Here is a 17649-nt window from a genome sequence, read left to right on the forward strand (position 1 = left end):
ATTTAATATACTCAAATAAATAAGATAATAAATTTTTATAATTAATTTCTTAAAATATTGACAAATAAATAATAAATATTCAACAATAATATACACACTCAAATCCCACAAGTAGAGTCTGGAAAATAAATAATAAATATTAATTTTTGAAAATTTAAAATTTGATTACCTTTTATAAATTCAAGAATGGAGTAAATGCGTCAATTGAATATCTAAATGAAGTTGCTTATAGAGACATTAAACAAACTTTTCTTATATTGTTAAAAAAAATTATTTAAAAAAAAATAAAAATGTGACATGGTATCCCATTAGGAGAGAGGAATATATTTTGAAAAAAATAAAAATAGTTGAGTGATATTGTGATCCTAAAAGAAATAAAAATGATAATATAAGACAAATTTTCAAATATAAGTGACTGTCTAAGGAATTTACTCCCTAATTAAAGGTAATTAAAGATAGTTCATAAAGTGATTGAGGCTTTATTTGTTATTCAATTAATAAAAGTCTATATTTAAATGGTTTAGACTTTAAGTCATTTAAGTACATTTGTTTATATTAAGATTTAAATACTTATTTAATTTAAATTGATCTCAATTATTAAGATCTTGAACAAAATCTAAATATCATAAAAAATATTTACTGTAAATAATTTTCACCACCACTCTATTTAGTATTTACAACCACTAAACACCACTGCTATCACAATAATCACTATCAGCCATTACGGTTTTACTCAAATATATAAATACAATAAGGGAAAATTAAAAAGTACTCACAAAGATTGAAGATTTCATCTGCAACATGGCAACACAGAAATAAAAGGAGTTGGCTTCAAAAAGAACAGAAAGAAGGGCTGTTGTGAAATAGTTTTCCACTTCAACCGCTAATATACCAGAAGGGAACATGCTCATCCCAGATTTTTACATACCTTAAGCAAAATATCTACAAAAATCTAGCTTAATTTTGAGAGACACTTGAATACCGACCTCGTATCCAACTTAATATCCCAGATCATAACTAGGTACGTAACCATACTGCAGCTCACGGGCAGATCGAGCCATCACTTTGCACAAAAATTACAAGTCTAGGGAAGTCGTTTTCGTTGAGGATAAACTTCAGTTACTTTCTCAGGGCGTTCCTCAGAGCATTCCAAGCCTCATTATTCATGGCATGGCAATGCCCTGAATCCCCAGTCCAGGATTTGCAAGGAGCAGCCACATCACAGACATAGCAATAACACTGCACCAAATCACGAAGGCACACAAGCTGATTAATTTAATACAACAACAACATAAGACAAAGCTGTGAAGCATTAGAATGTATTACATATGTAAAGCTAGAGTGATAGTAAAAGGAATGTATTACACAACAGTAAAGTGTTTCATGTTTGTAGAGACACTCATCGAAGTTTTAATTCAGAACTGTCCCATTTTTGGATCTAACAATGGACTGCATGAATATTTCTTTCTTTTCAAACAAGTCCAATGATTGAACATATAAATAATCAGTCATCAATCAAACACAGGTTAGCTCTCACCTAGACTAGAAAGTTTTCATGGAGAAAATCCAGAGAAATTATTAGAGCAAACATGTCTTACAAAAAGCATTGTATATTCTGCCAAAATAGCTTCCCAAGGAATTACTGACATCACTCATCTCACGACTTAAATTACTAGAAAAAATCAGTTTTACAATTCAGTTCATAAAAAAAACTCAACTTTCAATACAATTAATTACTTTGACATATTATTAACATCAAATCAAGAATGCCCAAAAGCCAAATTAAAGAGAAAAACACAAAAATTCCCAACCCTTCCCTCCCTCTATCACCGAAGAATGCTATGAACACTGAAGAACACCTTAAAATTCCTTTTTATATGCTTCTAGATTCACCGAATCAGTGAATTTTCAGTTGTTTTTATGTTTTTATTAGTTAAAAACTTTTTATATCTTTTCGTCCGCTTCATTGAATTTGCTTGTACTTTTGTGTGGAGTGGAAAAAATTCCGCCAATGAAAAATCACAATAACACTACATCAAAACCCAAAGGCACACAAGATGATGAATTTAATATTACAACAACTATCTGTCAATCCTAATCTAGTTGAGTCCTAAAATGATTAATCTAATGACATAAAGATTTACATAATTAATAAAATGGAACAAACATTACCATTTCACAGTAATCCTGGTGAAGTGTCTTCTCAAACAGATGTTTCGCGCAGGCATGCCTTGGATGTGGAAAATCTCGACATGCCACCTTTTCACCATCAAGATCAATAATCATTTCAGTTATAGAATTTCCCATTAAGAATAAAGGTTTATTCAAGACCAAATTAGACAGCGGCACATAATACAAATTGGTAGCCAAATGATGGTTGGAAATAAGGAAAATGAGGAACCCCTGTTGGAAAAAACTAGTGATTAACTATAACTAGCCTTTTTCAGCAACTACAAGCAGAATCAAGGATCCTTATGTAAAAAGTAAGTGCACATAGATAAGGAACCACCGCGGAGGAAGAGCAAAAGATAATAATCCATCCTTGTTTGTTCCATGGGAAGTAAAAATTAGGAACATCGATCCAACACCTGGGTAGTTGTGCACCAAAGTAGTATATTTTTAACACCAGAACAAGAAAAAACCTCAAGTGGATAGACTATTGAAATCGGACTAATGATAATGTTGTTCAAGCTGTGACATTTTAAGAACTGGTTCACCGACTAATTAAGTTGGCGTTGGTAACACTTCAACCCAACTCTGGCAGAAGATTATCAATCTCATTTTATGCTAAGGGAATGTGGTGTTCCATTTAGAGGTAAAAAAATTCATTTTGTCATAATTAACAGACAATAACAAACACCTTAAAAGTAAGTGCAGCTGTATTACACTAACCACATTTTATGTAGTCTACAATTTTATGTAATAAAGCTTCTAGTATAGACTTTCGAACCATTCAAAGCTAAAGAGAAGCAGAATCAGTAAAAAAGAAAGAAAATACAACCAGCATTCCAGAAACCCGACCCAAGCCCTAAGGGAGGAATCCCAATTACAGCAATTTAAAGTCAAGAATTGAATCCAAAAAATGGTTGGAAATAAGAAAACAAAGGAAAAAAAAAAACAAAAAAAAAACAAGTAGAGATCAAGTGTACCTCTCCTTTTTCGGCGACAACAGAAAGGTCAGAAGTATCAAGATTGTTGGAAACAGATAGCTTTGAGATATCTATGGATTCATAAGGATCAAAATCGAGGATAAAGCAATCTTCTTTCTCTTCAAACTCCTTCAATTGCTCTCTCTTTTTGAGGCAGATTATAGGTCTCAATGGAGTTTCTTCATCGGAGGATGAAGAAGATAAATCTACTACCAATGGGATAACACAATGCGAACTTTCAAGCTTCTTCATCATTTTTGCGGAAAAAAGTAAACGTTAATGGAAGATAAATTTTCGATTCTGATGGTAACAGGAGAAGTGAACGTTTGTTCAAATTTCGAATTCCTTATGGGGAAGAGGAGTAGCCGTAGGACTTCCAATTCTCCCCCCACAATGGGCCCTACAAAGGCTTTTCTTTTCCAAAAATTATTCTTTTACCCATATTCTAATACCACATTTACTTGTATTCCCTATTATACTAAAAAATATCCAAAATTACTCTTTTTTCTTTAACTCTCTCCCTCACTGATACATCACTCTTCCTCCCTAAATCCTCGCCTAAATTCACTTCTCTTCAATTTTTTAGATTTTGAATTTTTGAGTGCATTTGTTACTCAATTTCAAGATTCTAACTAAGGTATATTTAAGTTTTTCCTTATCTGGAATTTCACTTCATCCTCATTTAATTTGATTTCTCCTAAAATTTGTATCGTTTGATTTCTTCTATAAATCTTTGAAAAATCTTCTAAAATTAGTATCATTTGCTTTGTTGTGTAAATCTTTCTATTTTTTAAACTCATATCTTCAATAATACATATGAAATCCGTTCATGGTCTCACACAATTGAATAAAAATCAAGGAATTCTTGTTTCACCTGGTTCTGATTCATCTTGGAAAGGTTACGATGAGGTTACATCCAAACATCGTAACGATCCAACAATGATGGATAAGCTCCGTGAGAAATTGAAGTCGAAAGCTCCAGTTAATCATGCACTCAAAGAACTAGACAACAAGATTGGAGGGGTTACAACACGCCCTAATCTCCCAAAGGTATGGGTTCAATCACGTTATTTTTAATGCCGTTTTTATGAAAGTTTTTTGATTCTGATACATATTTTTTATGTATCAGATTCTCATGTATCAAGCGTTAACGCTTCTGATACATAGTGTTTTTTTAAATGTCATTTTTTCTAGAGATTTACTACTTTTGATACATCGTGTTTAAGTGTCAGTTTCTATTGTATCAAGTTTTAATGATTCTGATACATATATATTTATGTATCAGATTATAATTTATGAAGCCTTACTGCTTCTGATACATCTTCTGTATGTATCAAATTCTCATATATCAAATATTTTAATGTGTTTGATACATCATATTTATGTATAAAATTCAAGTTGTATTTAACCATTTTTCATGTCAATGCAGGGAATGAAGTACGTCATCAAGAAGATTATAACCATTTTTTTGTAACAGTAAACATTTTAGATGTATCTATTGTTTTAATGTATCTGATACATTAACTGTAATGTATCAGAATCAGTAAGCAACTGAAATGTAATAATCTTTCCATATATTAATTGAAAAGATTTGTATGTTTTTCTCATCTGTCAAACGCGAATATAAAATCAAAGTTTATGTATCATATTCTAATGTATCAAACCTGACTGCTCGGGGCATCTTTCTTATGTATCACAATAACATTTACCATTTTTAATGAATCTGATACATATACTTTTGTATCGCATATATGTAATAATTAAACTTCACATATATGTATCAGTACTTATGTATCAACTACACAACTAATGTATCTATACTGATGTATCAGTACATAATTAGAACATGTTATACCTAACTGTTTAATCAACAACCTGCAGGAAATAAACTTCACATATATATATATATATATATATATATATATATATATATATATATATATATATATATATATATATATCAGAACTGATGTATCAACTATAGAACTGATGTATCAGTATTTAATTAGCACATATTACACCTAGCTAATGAATCAACAACCCGCATGAAATAAATTTCTCATATATGTATCAGAACGTATGTATCAACTACAGAACTGATGTATCAGAACTAATGTATCAATATTTAATTAGCACAGTTTATACCTAACTGATGTATTAAAAAACTGCAGAAAATAAACTTCAAATATATGTATCACAACTGATGTATCAACTACAGATTTGATGTATCAGAATTGATGTATCAGTATTTAATTAGCACAGTTTATACATAACTGATGTATCAAAAACTGCAGGAAATAAAATTCACATATATATATCAGAACTTATGTATCAACTACAGAACTGATGTATCAGTATTTAATTAGCACAGGTTATACCTAACTGATGTATCAAAAAACTGCAGGAAATAAACTTCACACATATGTATCACAACTGATGTATCAACATCAGAATTGACGTATCAATCTCTAATTAGCAAAGTTTATACATAACTGATGTATCAAAAACCTGCAGTACATAATTGATGCTCTATTTTTTGGCTTGAAACTTCATGTACATAACTGTTGCCTTTTTAACCAATTAATCCCATTAATTAGATCAATAATTGATTTAAAAAGTCAATCATACCTTTATCTGAATCTATTATCCATAAATAGCTTATATGCATTAATTATTCTATAGCTAAAGTTGATGTATCAGATACATAAATGTATCAGCAAAACTAAAAAAAAGTCAAAATCGACTTTTGTTTGAATTGATGCTCTGTTTTTTTATTGGAGACGATGCTTTGTTTTTTGGCTTGAATCTTCATGTACATAACTTTTTGTTTTTTAACCAATTAATCCCATTAATTAGATCAGTAATTCATTTAAAGAACCAATCATACATTATCTCAATCTACTATCCATAAATAGCCGATGTGCATTAACTATTCTACAGCTAAAATTGATGTATCAGATACATAACTCATGTATCAGCAAAACTGGAAAAAAAAATTGAAATCGACTTTGGTTTGAATTGATGCTCTATTTTTTCCATTCGAGACGATGCTCTATTTTTTGGCTTGAATCTTCATGAACATAATCGCTGTTTTTTTTAATAAATTAATCTCATTAATTAGATCAGTAATTCATTTAAAGAACCGATCATACCTTATATTAAGATACTATTCATAAAGAGCTGATCTTTATCAGATACATAACTAATGTATCAGCAAAACTGAAAAAAATTAAAATCGACTTTGTTTTGAATTGATGCTTTGTTTTTTGGCTTGAATCTTCATGTACACAATCGTTACTTTTTTAACCAATTAATCTCATTAATTAGATCAGTAATTGATATAAAGAACCAATCATACCTTATATTAAGATATTATCCATAAATAGATGATCTGCATTAACTACTCTACAGCTAAAGTTAATGTATCAGTTACATAACTAATGTATCAGCAAACTGAAAAAAGGGAAAATCGAATAATTTTGGTACGATGAGAGATGTATAGTAATTAAACTTTTCCATAATGGGATTTAGGTAAAGTTTACTTTTCTTTTTACAAAAAAGGCCTTAAGGGTTAAGTGGGCTAAACCTAAACGTTAGGCGGACGGAATATTTGGGCCTGGTTTCAACAACAGATGAATTTCTTTAGGCAAACAACACCTATCTCATTAGTTTAGGGCCTAATTACTTGTTTTTTTGTGAACTTTCAAAATTATTATTTATGCCAGATTTTGGTCTTTAGATACATGTATCTAGCGTATCCAGATACATATGTCTTGATACATGAAGTCAAAATTAGGTATAATTTGTTCTAGATACATCGGATCCAAATGGATATGTATCTGACTCTCTCACTCACCTCTCTCCTATCTCACACACATATATCTTCTCTTGCTTTAAGAGGCGAAAGGTCATGGGAAGATGTCGCCTATGATCCATGGATTTCCTATTAGGAAACTGTATCTAAGCTCCTTGATGTTTCTCTATATATCTATATTTCATAATATATTTGAAAAGTATCTGATATTCAAGATACACGTATCTAATGTGCTCTTTCATATCGCTATTATTTCAAGTTTTCAACTATATGACTATTATTTGACCCGAAATTTGCCTCCCACCCAACTACTAGCATTTTAATGCACATGAGCCTTCAGTCGGCCCTTAGTTTCGAGTAAATATTTTGAAAATTCTAGACTATTATTCTGCATTGGAATATATATATATATATATTGGACTATTATTTTTAAAAGGAAAAATACTTAAATATGCCACTAAATTTTGAGAAAATGCTCATTTGTGTCATCCGTTAAAAGTTTGGTTCATTTATGCCATTTTCGTTTGAGAAAAAGGTTCATCCATACCATTATTTCTTAACTGAAAACAGATTCGAATTTGCAAAATCATTTTTGACACGTGGCCAATTATGATTTGGTCACGTCATTAATTAATTAAATTATTTTTTTTAAAAAAAATCTCAAATAGGCCATCTAATTTTGAGAAAAGGCTCAACATCCGTTAAAACATAAAAGCTTGGTTCATGTTCACTTGGTCAAATTATCACCCTTATTTCAGTTAAAAACTAATGACGTGGATAAGTACTTAGTTTAATGAAAATAACATACATGAATCATTTCTTAAAGTCCAATGACATATTTAAGTCTTTTTCTTTTTAAAAATAATGAAATTAATGATTTAGCCGAATCATAATTGGTCATGTGTCAAAATAATTTTGCAAAATCAAAATTATTTTTAATTAACAAATAATGACATAAATAAATTTTTTCTTAATTGAAAAATAACATAAATAAATCAAACTTTTAATTGATAAGAGCCTTTTATAAAAGTTGAATAGTATATTTGAAACTTTTTCCTTTTAAAAAATACATACACACAGAATCTGAATGGGTTTGGCATCGTCGGTCAAATGTCAACTACTCCTTAGAGATAAGAGACAGCTAAATATGCAAGTGTACGTAGTGACATATAGGCTCTTATTGGACTAACTAAGAAAGAAACAAGGAGCACATGGGAGCCGGGAAAATATCTGTTTTTATGGGAACTAGAATTCGTTTGAATTGCCTTATAAGTTATTTTAATTTTTTTTTTTAGTTTTTGATTAGCTAACTTAAAATTATTTTGTGTTTAAAATAAGTCAAAAAAATAATTGAATCTGTTTGACTTAATTTATTTAAAGCAATTTAGTGTATTTTGACGAGCGCAAAACATATTATAAATTTAGCGCTTTGCTAGTCAAATATAATAGAGTACAAAAGATAGTCTCCATAGGGATTAATACTTATAAGATTGTAATCAAATCTTGCTAATTATTATTCAAATGATAAAAAAAAAAGAGTCGGTTGTGGTTATGAACCACGTTTATAGACTAAATGATAATTTTAACAATTGGTAACTACAAAGTTTAATATTAATAATATAAGATAGGTTAGAAAATGAAACAAATGCATAATAATAGCCAGGATTTAATAATATGTTCATTGATCACATCTAAAGTTCTATCGATTCTCTCGAATTCGATAGTTGAGTAGAGTATCATTAATATTTAGATTTCTCTTCAGAGTAAATCTTAAGTTAAATAATAAACTAATTATAACTTAGTGATATAATATGCAAGAGTATGTTATGGATTATTCTTAAGGAATTAATGTTCTTCGACTATTTTATCCGGGGATTCAATAATAATTGTCAACAAGCTCTTTCCATTACTTAGAAAAGATATATTGATTCAATCCAAACAAAACTATGCAACAATATTCATAAGATACTCCTCTTTCTAATAAATAAGATAACGAACAAAGTTACAATTTAATTCAAACTCCCTAACGAGTTCAAGCATTAGAACGAAAATCAAAATCCCAACATATTCATCAATACACCATGTTTGTCAAATACCCTTTAAGAAACTACTCCAGGAGAAGGTTATTAAGAACAAGGATTAACAAAAAGAAATAGCAAACAAATTTTTAATCCCACCTTCCGTTTTGAATTTGAGTAGTGTACCAATCTTTTTTTCTCTTCTTTGTAACCTAGCCTTTTTCGTGCTCTTTTTCTCCATTCCCTATTTCTTAAGACAAGTTCCAAACTCATATAGCATAGAGTCTCTCGCAAAATTCCAAAACTGCCCTTGTTTTGATGCTTTGCACGCCTCATGCCGCGCGGGTGCGCAGCTGGACGCTTGAGCGCGCGGAGGACCAGCAACCTTTGTTGCTTTTTAATCTGCTGCACGTTGGTAGCTTCAGCTTCACAGCTGAACAACTTTGATTTGCGCATTTTTGTTCTTTTTCTTCCTTTAGCATTTATTTTTGGCCTTTTTTTTTTACTAATCACATTCAACACTTGCACATAGGAAAAGTAGACAAATCATAGCAAAATTTACATCCAAAACTTGTCTTAAACTGGCTATTTCATTGCCCATCATATTTGTCCGCGCGAAGCCGAATCATAAACTTTTTTTTAGCTACTAGTCAAATTTAGAATTTCAAAACATCATTAATTAATAAGTTTAGTTTAGTAAAATACATCTCTAATAAAAAACTTTCTTAAAGGTGTGTCAATTCAACATGAGTGAATTAATGTAAAATGAAGAAAGTAATAGTTATTCCTTTTTTTAAAAAAAAAAATCACTTTCTGAATAATTAATTTGTGAGTGTCTTATTGTATGCATAAACATAAATTTCTAGTGAAATTCTCTCTCGCACCGCAGAGGAGGAGGATTCAAATGACCGTTTTTGGTCCAAATTATTGCAATGGGAACTTTAACCTCATAAAATCATTGATATACTTCATCTAATTTGTCCTCATTCACCCTTTATAAGGCAGGAAATATAGGAATTAATAATAGGGGCGGTGCTTTACCCAAATTTATTTTATTTTTGCTACGGGATCGTCTTTCCTCTAGGCAAAAGTGGTTAATTATTTTATGGTCACTCAATGGCTGCAGTACAAGTGTGTTCTCTGTATATTTTTCTACATTGCAAGTTAAATCAAAAGTAGGTAAGGCAGATAATTAGTCATTGTGGACCAATTGAAAATTCTTCCAAGGAAATGAGTTTTAATTCCTCACGCAATTATCATATTTTACTATAAGCGAAGAAAGCTAAGAAGTAGAAGAAATTAGCTATAGAAAAACAGACGTCGTTTTCATTAATACCTTCTTGGGCCCAAGGTGGGTGGGATGGAGCAAGGTGGGATCTTGATTTATTCTATAGTATTATAATTAAATGAATTGAAACAATAGCCTACCTCAATTTTATTTTAGTTTTTTCCTTCTAGTCTTTGACATTTTAGTTGTTCAATTTTGACTGTATTTAATTCATACACTCTCTAATGCTCATGTTATGCTATTTTTCAAGACAACAATTAGTGCATATATTAAAATATAAACAGTATAATATATTAAGAAGAATACGCTTCTATTAAATTAATCATGCCGTCTTCAATGTCCCTTTACGAGGATATTATTTTTTAGGAAAAATAACTGAGAATATTGATAATGAACCAAAAAAAAAAAAAACATAAATAATTTAGCAAACATATAATGTGTCATGACTAGACACTGTCTTGAAAGCAGTTTCGATCCAATAAAAATATTGTAAATTATTGTAGTCGGTTGCTTTCTAAAGTTTCATAGTTACTTCCAAACACATATACTCATGACTAATTAGAAATTTGAAGATTGCCCAAAATAATTTTCCGAAAAATAACCTAAGAAAAAAAGGGGGGAAAATTGGGAAGAACCATTTCCGGGGAGATCGGAGATGATTCAATATCTACTCGTACAAGATTGCATTGTGACCGGGTATCAATATTTCCCCGAGGAAGGTCTCTTTAGTTGGACGCACTCATAATGACTCCAGGAATTCAACAATCAATTTCGAGTCTTGTGTCAATCTGCATTCAATCAATTTCAGGCGAAGCATTAGGGCGTAGGCACGTGTTACTATGTAGCAACTTCATTGCTAAGCATTCAATCATTTCACTTATTGAATCGGCGATTAGACTTTTGTGACCTATACAATGGGCTCTTAGAAGAATATAAGGCATCAAAAAATCCAGAAAGCGAGATACAATCTTTCAATTTTCTTCCGTAGAATTTTCATGGGAAAGTCTCGAAATCATCCCCTAATTACTAGTAATCTCTTTTTTCTTTAAACAGGTTGTGTTCTTGTATACTTGTATTGATCCACCACCTTGATCTTTTAGCCCCAAAGAAAGTGAATTTGATCGACCTTAACCTATTTGTCTTTAACATTTTATTTTATTTTATTTTTACAAATTTTACAGTTAACAAACTTTTGCATGTGAGAAAAATAAGGTCAAAAGTTTAAGATCAACCACTTTCAAGATCATTTTTATATATCATTTGCACCAGAGTAATATTAGGGCTCAATTCCGATCCCTTGGCTCTTAAGCAGAAAGAAAATGCTAGTCGGAATTTTTATTATAATAATATTATTGTTATATTTGAGAATTTTTTAAATTCATGTTTTGTCATGTTTGGAGAGCAACTTGTCACAAAATATACAAACAAAATGACTCGATACGTTATGACTTGTAAAAAGTCGTTTGGCCCAAAATTGATTTGTGAATTTGTTAGCATCTTTCCTAACTCTTCTTTCCCCCTTTTCCTTTTGGTAATACCCTTTTTAGGTTACTTTCCAATCCAAGGTTTAGTTCTCCCAACCCCAAATTTCGCCATGCAAAAACTACTCAATTTTAGATAACAAATACAAGAAAGTGAATTTGTAGTCTTTGAACCCTTTTAAAAGTCTGCATTTGCAGTTTAATGTGAAAAGATACTTGAAACTTCAATAATTCAATCTATATCATTTTAGTCACTATTTTCTTAAATTTATGATCAATCAAACAATATTGCATACAAAACAACCCCTTTTAAACCCACAAAATGTGAATAGGTGTCTGTTCGAACATTATTAGATACGAAGTCCCCTTTGTTAGAAAATGTTTTATTTTTCAATATGAAATTTCTGGATGTGAATCTAAATTTAGTCAGACACAATAAGAATATCAAATATTAATAGAAAAAAATATTTGTTAACATGAGTAGATCTAATGTATCGATACAAAATTCATTTGACCCTAATACTTTCAATACAAAATATAATATCATTAAAATTATAGTAATAAATATCAAAAATTGAGGTGAATCGGGTGGTTGCTCACTTCAGTTTTACGTCAGATTACTATCTAAACTCACAACTATTGTAGAGGATGACTACTTCTTAGTTGTGGGATGTGGGGTCAAATTGTAGGCCAGCATCTCCACCAAACTTGGGTTGGTGAACCAAGAATAACCATATAAAATGCCACACACATTCCTCTTATTTTGCACATCACCGAAAACCCTTCTTGTTTTCTTCTACTTGCCCAATTCAGTTATACCAAAAAATGGGTTCAACAAGCCATAGCCTAACTCAAACAGAGGATGAAGCTTTCTTATTCGCTATGCAATTAGCCAGTGCCTCTGTACTTCCCATGGTTCTAAAATCAGCTGTAGAACTTGACCTTCTTGAAATTATGGCTAAGGCTGGTCCAGGTGCATCTATTTCTCCTTCTGAGCTAGCCGCTCAGCTTCCTTCGAAGAACCCAGATGCACCCGTAATGCTTGATCGAATGCTTAGGCTTCTTGCTACTTACTCTGTTCTCAATTGTACGCTCAGGACACTCCCTGATGGTCGAGTCGAGCGGCTTTATAGTCTTGCTCCGGTTTGTAAGTTCCTGACTAAGAATGCCGATGGTGTTTCTGTCGCACCACTTTTGCTCATGAATCAAGATAAAGTACTCATGGAGAGCTGGTAAATTCCCTTAATTTTTTTCTTTTTCAGTATGCCTGATTCATCTGTTCTGGTTTGATGAAATTCTAATTTACAATTAATTACTCAATTCCTCTAGTTATGTTATCCTTGCACTAATAAAATAAGTCAAAAATATAACATAAGTAGTATTAGGACTCACAACGTAAAAAGAATTCTAACAACAACTTATATCGAACTGTCAGTGTCAGTAAGTCATAAATAGTTTGAAATCGTTATAGAAAAGTTTTAAATACGAAAAAGATAAAAAGGGATGAAAATGACCTGGAGGGTCATTACAACCGTTAAGCTCGGTAGCCATTGCCATCATCTCAAAGTAAGGACACCTTAAACCCAGTTATACAAACCAAAATCCAGTTATACAAACCAAATCGAAAGGACTAATCCAATTGTATACGCAATTTCTTACTAAAACCCTCAATTGCCTTCACACAAGTGGATTCGCTGGCATCTTTTCACCTATCAATGTGCAATTATGTTCCGACAAACACCTAACAATTGCAAGTTTATTATTTATTTTGTTTCAATTTATTTGTTTTAGTTTTTTTTAGTCAGTTTTTTAAAAGAAATGTTTCTTTTTTCTTTTTGAAAATCTTTTCATATATTATTTTTAAAATTAAAGAATAATTTAATACATTCCACGTATTTTTGGTTCAAGGCCATAAAATTCAACATATTAAGTAAAAATAGTGTGTTTTGTCCATTAGGCATAGCTTTTAAATGTAATAGTTTAATGACACAATTCAAACAGGTGTTTTTAGGTTTGTTGGTTGCATTTCAGAATGTGTCGACTTTAATTGAGTTGGTTTTATATGATTGCTACCCCGTATTGGAACTTGGCGTGTAATTCAACAGATTGATTCTATTCTACCCATTGAAAAAACGACATACAATTGATGAGAAGTAGTATTACGTATAAAATTTCTTTTTCGTTTGTGTGGAAACTGGAAAAGGAGGTATCGTGTTGACAAGTTTCATTTGAATTTGGTTCCACTTGTGATAAGGTGGGCCACCAAAGATAGAAGAAAAAAATCATATGGAAACATCTGTTTAAAAGTAGTCACAGTAGAACAGTTCTTTTTCTAGAAATTTTTGATGTAATGGAAACAATGATTGAGCACCACAAATTACTCCATCTTTACATTTTTGTTTGTTAACTATTTTTAAAATAAACTTTTATTTTTATTTATCAATTTTAACCTATTAAAAAAAATAAACTTCATTTTTACTATTAACATTAATTACTTATTTTTAAAATTATTTTCTAAGATCTAATATTACATATTATTAACAGAAATAGTGTATTAAAATAGTTATTTTAATCATTGATTTCTTAATAAATGTGTCAAATTCAAATGTGACAGTAAAAATGAACGGACGAGTAATCACAAAATCATCCAACTACAACCGGTCAGTCTTCGAGTTCAAGTTCATGTTTCGTCACTGAAGTCTGAACTTTATTTATTATAGTAATAGTAAAATTACAATTAAAAGAAATTGAAATAGTAAAGTACTTAGTACATGGTAGTTAGCATATGCATTAATACATGGAGGTCTTTCTATTCAGAAACGGATCTTACGAATATAAATTAGTCGAATTTCTATACAAGTATTGGATACGGAACATCGAGTTGGAAAATCAAAAAAATAATATTAGTATTTGAATTGATTTGGTTTTGTATTGCAGGTACCACTTAAAAGATGCAGTACTTGATGGTGGAATCCCTTTCAACAAGGCGTATGGAATGACAGCATTCGAGTACCATGGAACAGATCCAAGATTCAACAAGGTATTCAATCGTGGAATGTCTGATCACACCACCCTGTCCATGAAGAAGATTCTCGAAGACTATAAGGGATTTGAAGGACTCAATTCCATTGTTGATGTTGGTGGTGGAACAGGGGCTACTGTGAACATGATTGTCTCCAAGTATCCCTCCATTAAGGGTATTAACTTTGATTTGCCCCATGTTATCCAAGATGCTCCAGCTTATCCAGGTAACTAAACCTGATTAATACTCTTTCCGTTCCATTTTAATTATTGTCCTTATCTGAAATAAATGATCCAAAATAAAGGTATAATTAGTTGGCCTAGTCATAAATATGGAGAGATATTAATATTTGCAAATGAGAGGAAACGGAGTATTATTAAATAGCAAGGAATAATAAATAAAGATAATTTAATCAAATTACTTTTTAATTAATATTTTTCTGAAGAAGTGTGAAAAATAAAAATGGACGAGAGAAATATGTACAATTGAAAACATGACAAGTAGAATATGTCTTATTCTTCACCTACAATTGAAAACGACACTAATGTTCTTTTTCTATTTTGTATTGCGTACTAAATACTTTCCTAAATTTTATTTAGGCGTCGAGCACGTTGGTGGTGACATGTTTGTTAGTGTGCCGAAAGCGGATGCCATTTTCATGAAGGTAATGCCTAGCTACCCCCTCTCCCCCAACATACAAGCATACTATGTTCCCCTTTTTTTAATTTTGATTTAAAGTGGAACAATCTCTACTTGTTTCTTAAACCATCCTGTCCCTCCTGCTCCATGGGGTTCCATCCAGATACGTAGAGCACGAGGTGTGGGGTGTCAAAACGAAATAAATAGAGATGTCTGTTAGGATAATCAACATAGAGTTAACTTATAAACATTGATAGTTTAAAGATCTTTTATACTATACTATGATTATATTATAACGTGTAATTTATCTTTTCACGCTTATTTAAAAATATTAAATAGAAGATCTAAAAAACAGAGGATAATATTGAATATATGGGTGCAGTGGATTTGTCATGATTGGAGCGACGAACATTGCTTAAAATTCTTGAAGAAATGCTATGAAGCACTACCAGCAAATGGGAAAGTGATAATTGCAGAATGCCTACTTCCAGAGACCCCAGACACATCAGATTCCACTAAGAATACAGTACATGTGGATGTAATAATGTTAGCACATAATCCAGGAGGCAAAGAAAGGACTGAGAAAGAATTTGAGGCTTTGGCTAAAGGGGCTGGATTTAGTGGATTCCGCAAGGCTGCTTGTGCTTACAACACTTGGGTCATGGAATTCAACAAGTGATTAATTAATAATTCATTTTGCAATTGGGATCCTACTTTTCTCTGAGTGGCTTGACATACGATGTAGTGATCACTGTGAAATAAAACACAATTAGCTTTTACATTGAAGAGATTGATGTTCTAAACGGGGATAAAAAAGGGAAGATCAAATAATATGAAGCTTTATTTGCTGGACTTTTATTGGAGTATAAATATTTGGTAACATATAATTAGTTTCCTTCCTTTGTTTGGTAGCATATTTGGTAACATATAATTAGTTTTCTTCTTTGTTTGGTAGCATATTTGGTAACATATAATTAGTTTTCTTATTTTAATATTGTATCACAAAATATATATTCTCCTTTGGAGAATGAATGAACACGGGAAAAGTTTACACAGTTCTTTTCATGGTATCTGAGCCAAATTTTTTTTTCTCTTCATCGTAACTTTCCATGGCTGGTGATGACGTACCTCCTCCACCACTACCCAAAATTGAGTCTACTTCTCCCTATTTTCTCGGTACTCAAGACCGACCCGAGGACTATATCACGCCTACTCGTTTCAAAGGCAACAATTTTGATGAATGGACAGTCGACATACAAACGGCGTTGGAGGCACGACATAAATTTGAGTTCTTGGACGACACTATCACTGAACCGCAGCCTCCTTGTACCAAGTCCGATTGGACTGCAATTAACACAGTGTTAATCTCTTGGATCACCAACACCATTGATGCTGATGTCAAATCTTCCTTGTCAAAATTTAGAGAGGTCAAACCCTTTTGGGATCACCTTTAAAGGAGTCACGCAGACTAATGGACCACGCGTTCAACAACTTCGATCTTCCCTGGCTAAATGTGAACATACCAAAACCATGTCAGAGTCCGTATATTATGGAAAATTACATGCTCTATGGCAAGAATTAGATCATCATGAGCCCCTAATTTCTTGTACTTGTTGCTCCGATTGTACGGCAGGTCCTTTACATGAGGTTCGTCGTGAGCAATCTAAACTTCATGATTTTTTGATGGATTTTTATTTCGAGTATTACTCTTCGCTGTGGACTAATATATTGTCTCAAGATCCGTTACCAAGTCTTGATAGGGCTTATCAACTTGTGATTTAAGAGGAATGTGTTCGTACAGCCAAACACGAATCTGAGATAATGTCGATCGAGGCTCTTGGATTTGCGGTTCGTGCTACTGCCGGACGGGGCCGTGGTTCTGCAAATTATCCTATATGCTCACATTGCAAGAAGGTAGGACATGTGATCGAAGAGTGTAGGTCATTTTTTGTGTGCTCTCATTGCAAGAAGCGTGGTCATGATGTTAGTAAATGTTATGACATCATCGGTTATCCCAAAGGGTGGACTGAAAAGAGTGGAAGACTGTCTTCCGCTGGTCAAGGTCGTGGCTTGTTACGTGCGACTACCACGCCCGGTAGCACCTCCACGTCTTCACCCTTGGCAAATTGTGTAACAACTGCATCAAATAATGCTGCCGTGGGTTAGCACTTTACTTCCGATCAATGGAAGGCTATTACGGGATTTTTTGGAAATGCTACAATTCGTGAAAATCGCTTG

General features: G+C 31.9%; 2 protein-coding genes across 2 annotated transcripts; one reads left to right on the top strand and one right to left on the bottom strand.

Annotated features, from left to right (window-relative positions):
- Window positions 1–761: 761 nt before the first annotated feature.
- On the bottom strand, window positions 762–3514 carry LOC129895876 (RPM1 interacting protein 13-like). The gene is made up of 3 exons (XM_055971655.1): window positions 3150–3514; window positions 2173–2259; window positions 762–1239 (listed from the first exon to the last, which is right to left on the bottom strand). The coding sequence occupies exons 1-3, from the start codon at window positions 3402–3404 to the stop codon at window positions 1120–1122; spliced, it is 462 nt and encodes a 153-aa protein (XP_055827630.1). The 5' UTR covers window positions 3405–3514; the 3' UTR covers window positions 762–1119.
- Window positions 3515–12534: 9020 nt separating this feature from the next.
- Window positions 12535–16263, top strand: LOC129894354 (caffeic acid 3-O-methyltransferase). The gene is made up of 4 exons (XM_055970011.1): window positions 12535–12982; window positions 14688–14998; window positions 15372–15436; window positions 15794–16263. The coding sequence occupies exons 1-4, from the start codon at window positions 12576–12578 to the stop codon at window positions 16088–16090; spliced, it is 1080 nt and encodes a 359-aa protein (XP_055825986.1). The 5' UTR covers window positions 12535–12575; the 3' UTR covers window positions 16091–16263.
- The last annotated feature ends 1386 nt before the right edge of the window (window positions 16264–17649 follow it).

This window comes from Solanum dulcamara, chromosome 7 (assembly GCF_947179165.1).
Source record: "Solanum dulcamara chromosome 7, daSolDulc1.2, whole genome shotgun sequence".
Classification (NCBI taxonomy): Eukaryota; Viridiplantae; Streptophyta; class Magnoliopsida; order Solanales; family Solanaceae; genus Solanum; species Solanum dulcamara.

What these genes read in the sequence shown, in the direction of transcription:
- LOC129894354 (XM_055970011.1), top strand. Translation starts at nt 12,576, where the DNA reads ATGGGTTCAACAAGCCATAGCCTAACTCAAACAGAGGATGAAGCTTTC. An exon ending in AAAGTACTCATGGAGAGCTG is followed by an intron (nt 12,983 to 14,687) that starts GTAAATTCCCTT and finishes TTTGTATTGCAG; the next exon opens with GTACCACTTAAAAGATGCAG. An exon ending in CGGATGCCATTTTCATGAAG is followed by an intron (nt 15,437 to 15,793) that starts GTAATGCCTAGC and finishes ATATGGGTGCAG; the next exon opens with TGGATTTGTCATGATTGGAG.
- LOC129895876 (XM_055971655.1), bottom strand. Translation starts at nt 3,404, where the DNA reads ATGATGAAGAAGCTTGAAAGTTCGCATTGTGTTATCCCATTGGTAGTA. An exon ending in TTGTCGCCGAAAAAGGAGAG is followed by an intron (nt 2,260 to 3,149) that starts GTACACTTGATC and finishes GATGGTGAAAAG; the next exon opens with GTGGCATGTCGAGATTTTCC. An exon ending in ACCAGGATTACTGTGAAATG is followed by an intron (nt 1,240 to 2,172) that starts GTAATGTTTGTT and finishes GATTTGGTGCAG; the next exon opens with TGTTATTGCTATGTCTGTGA.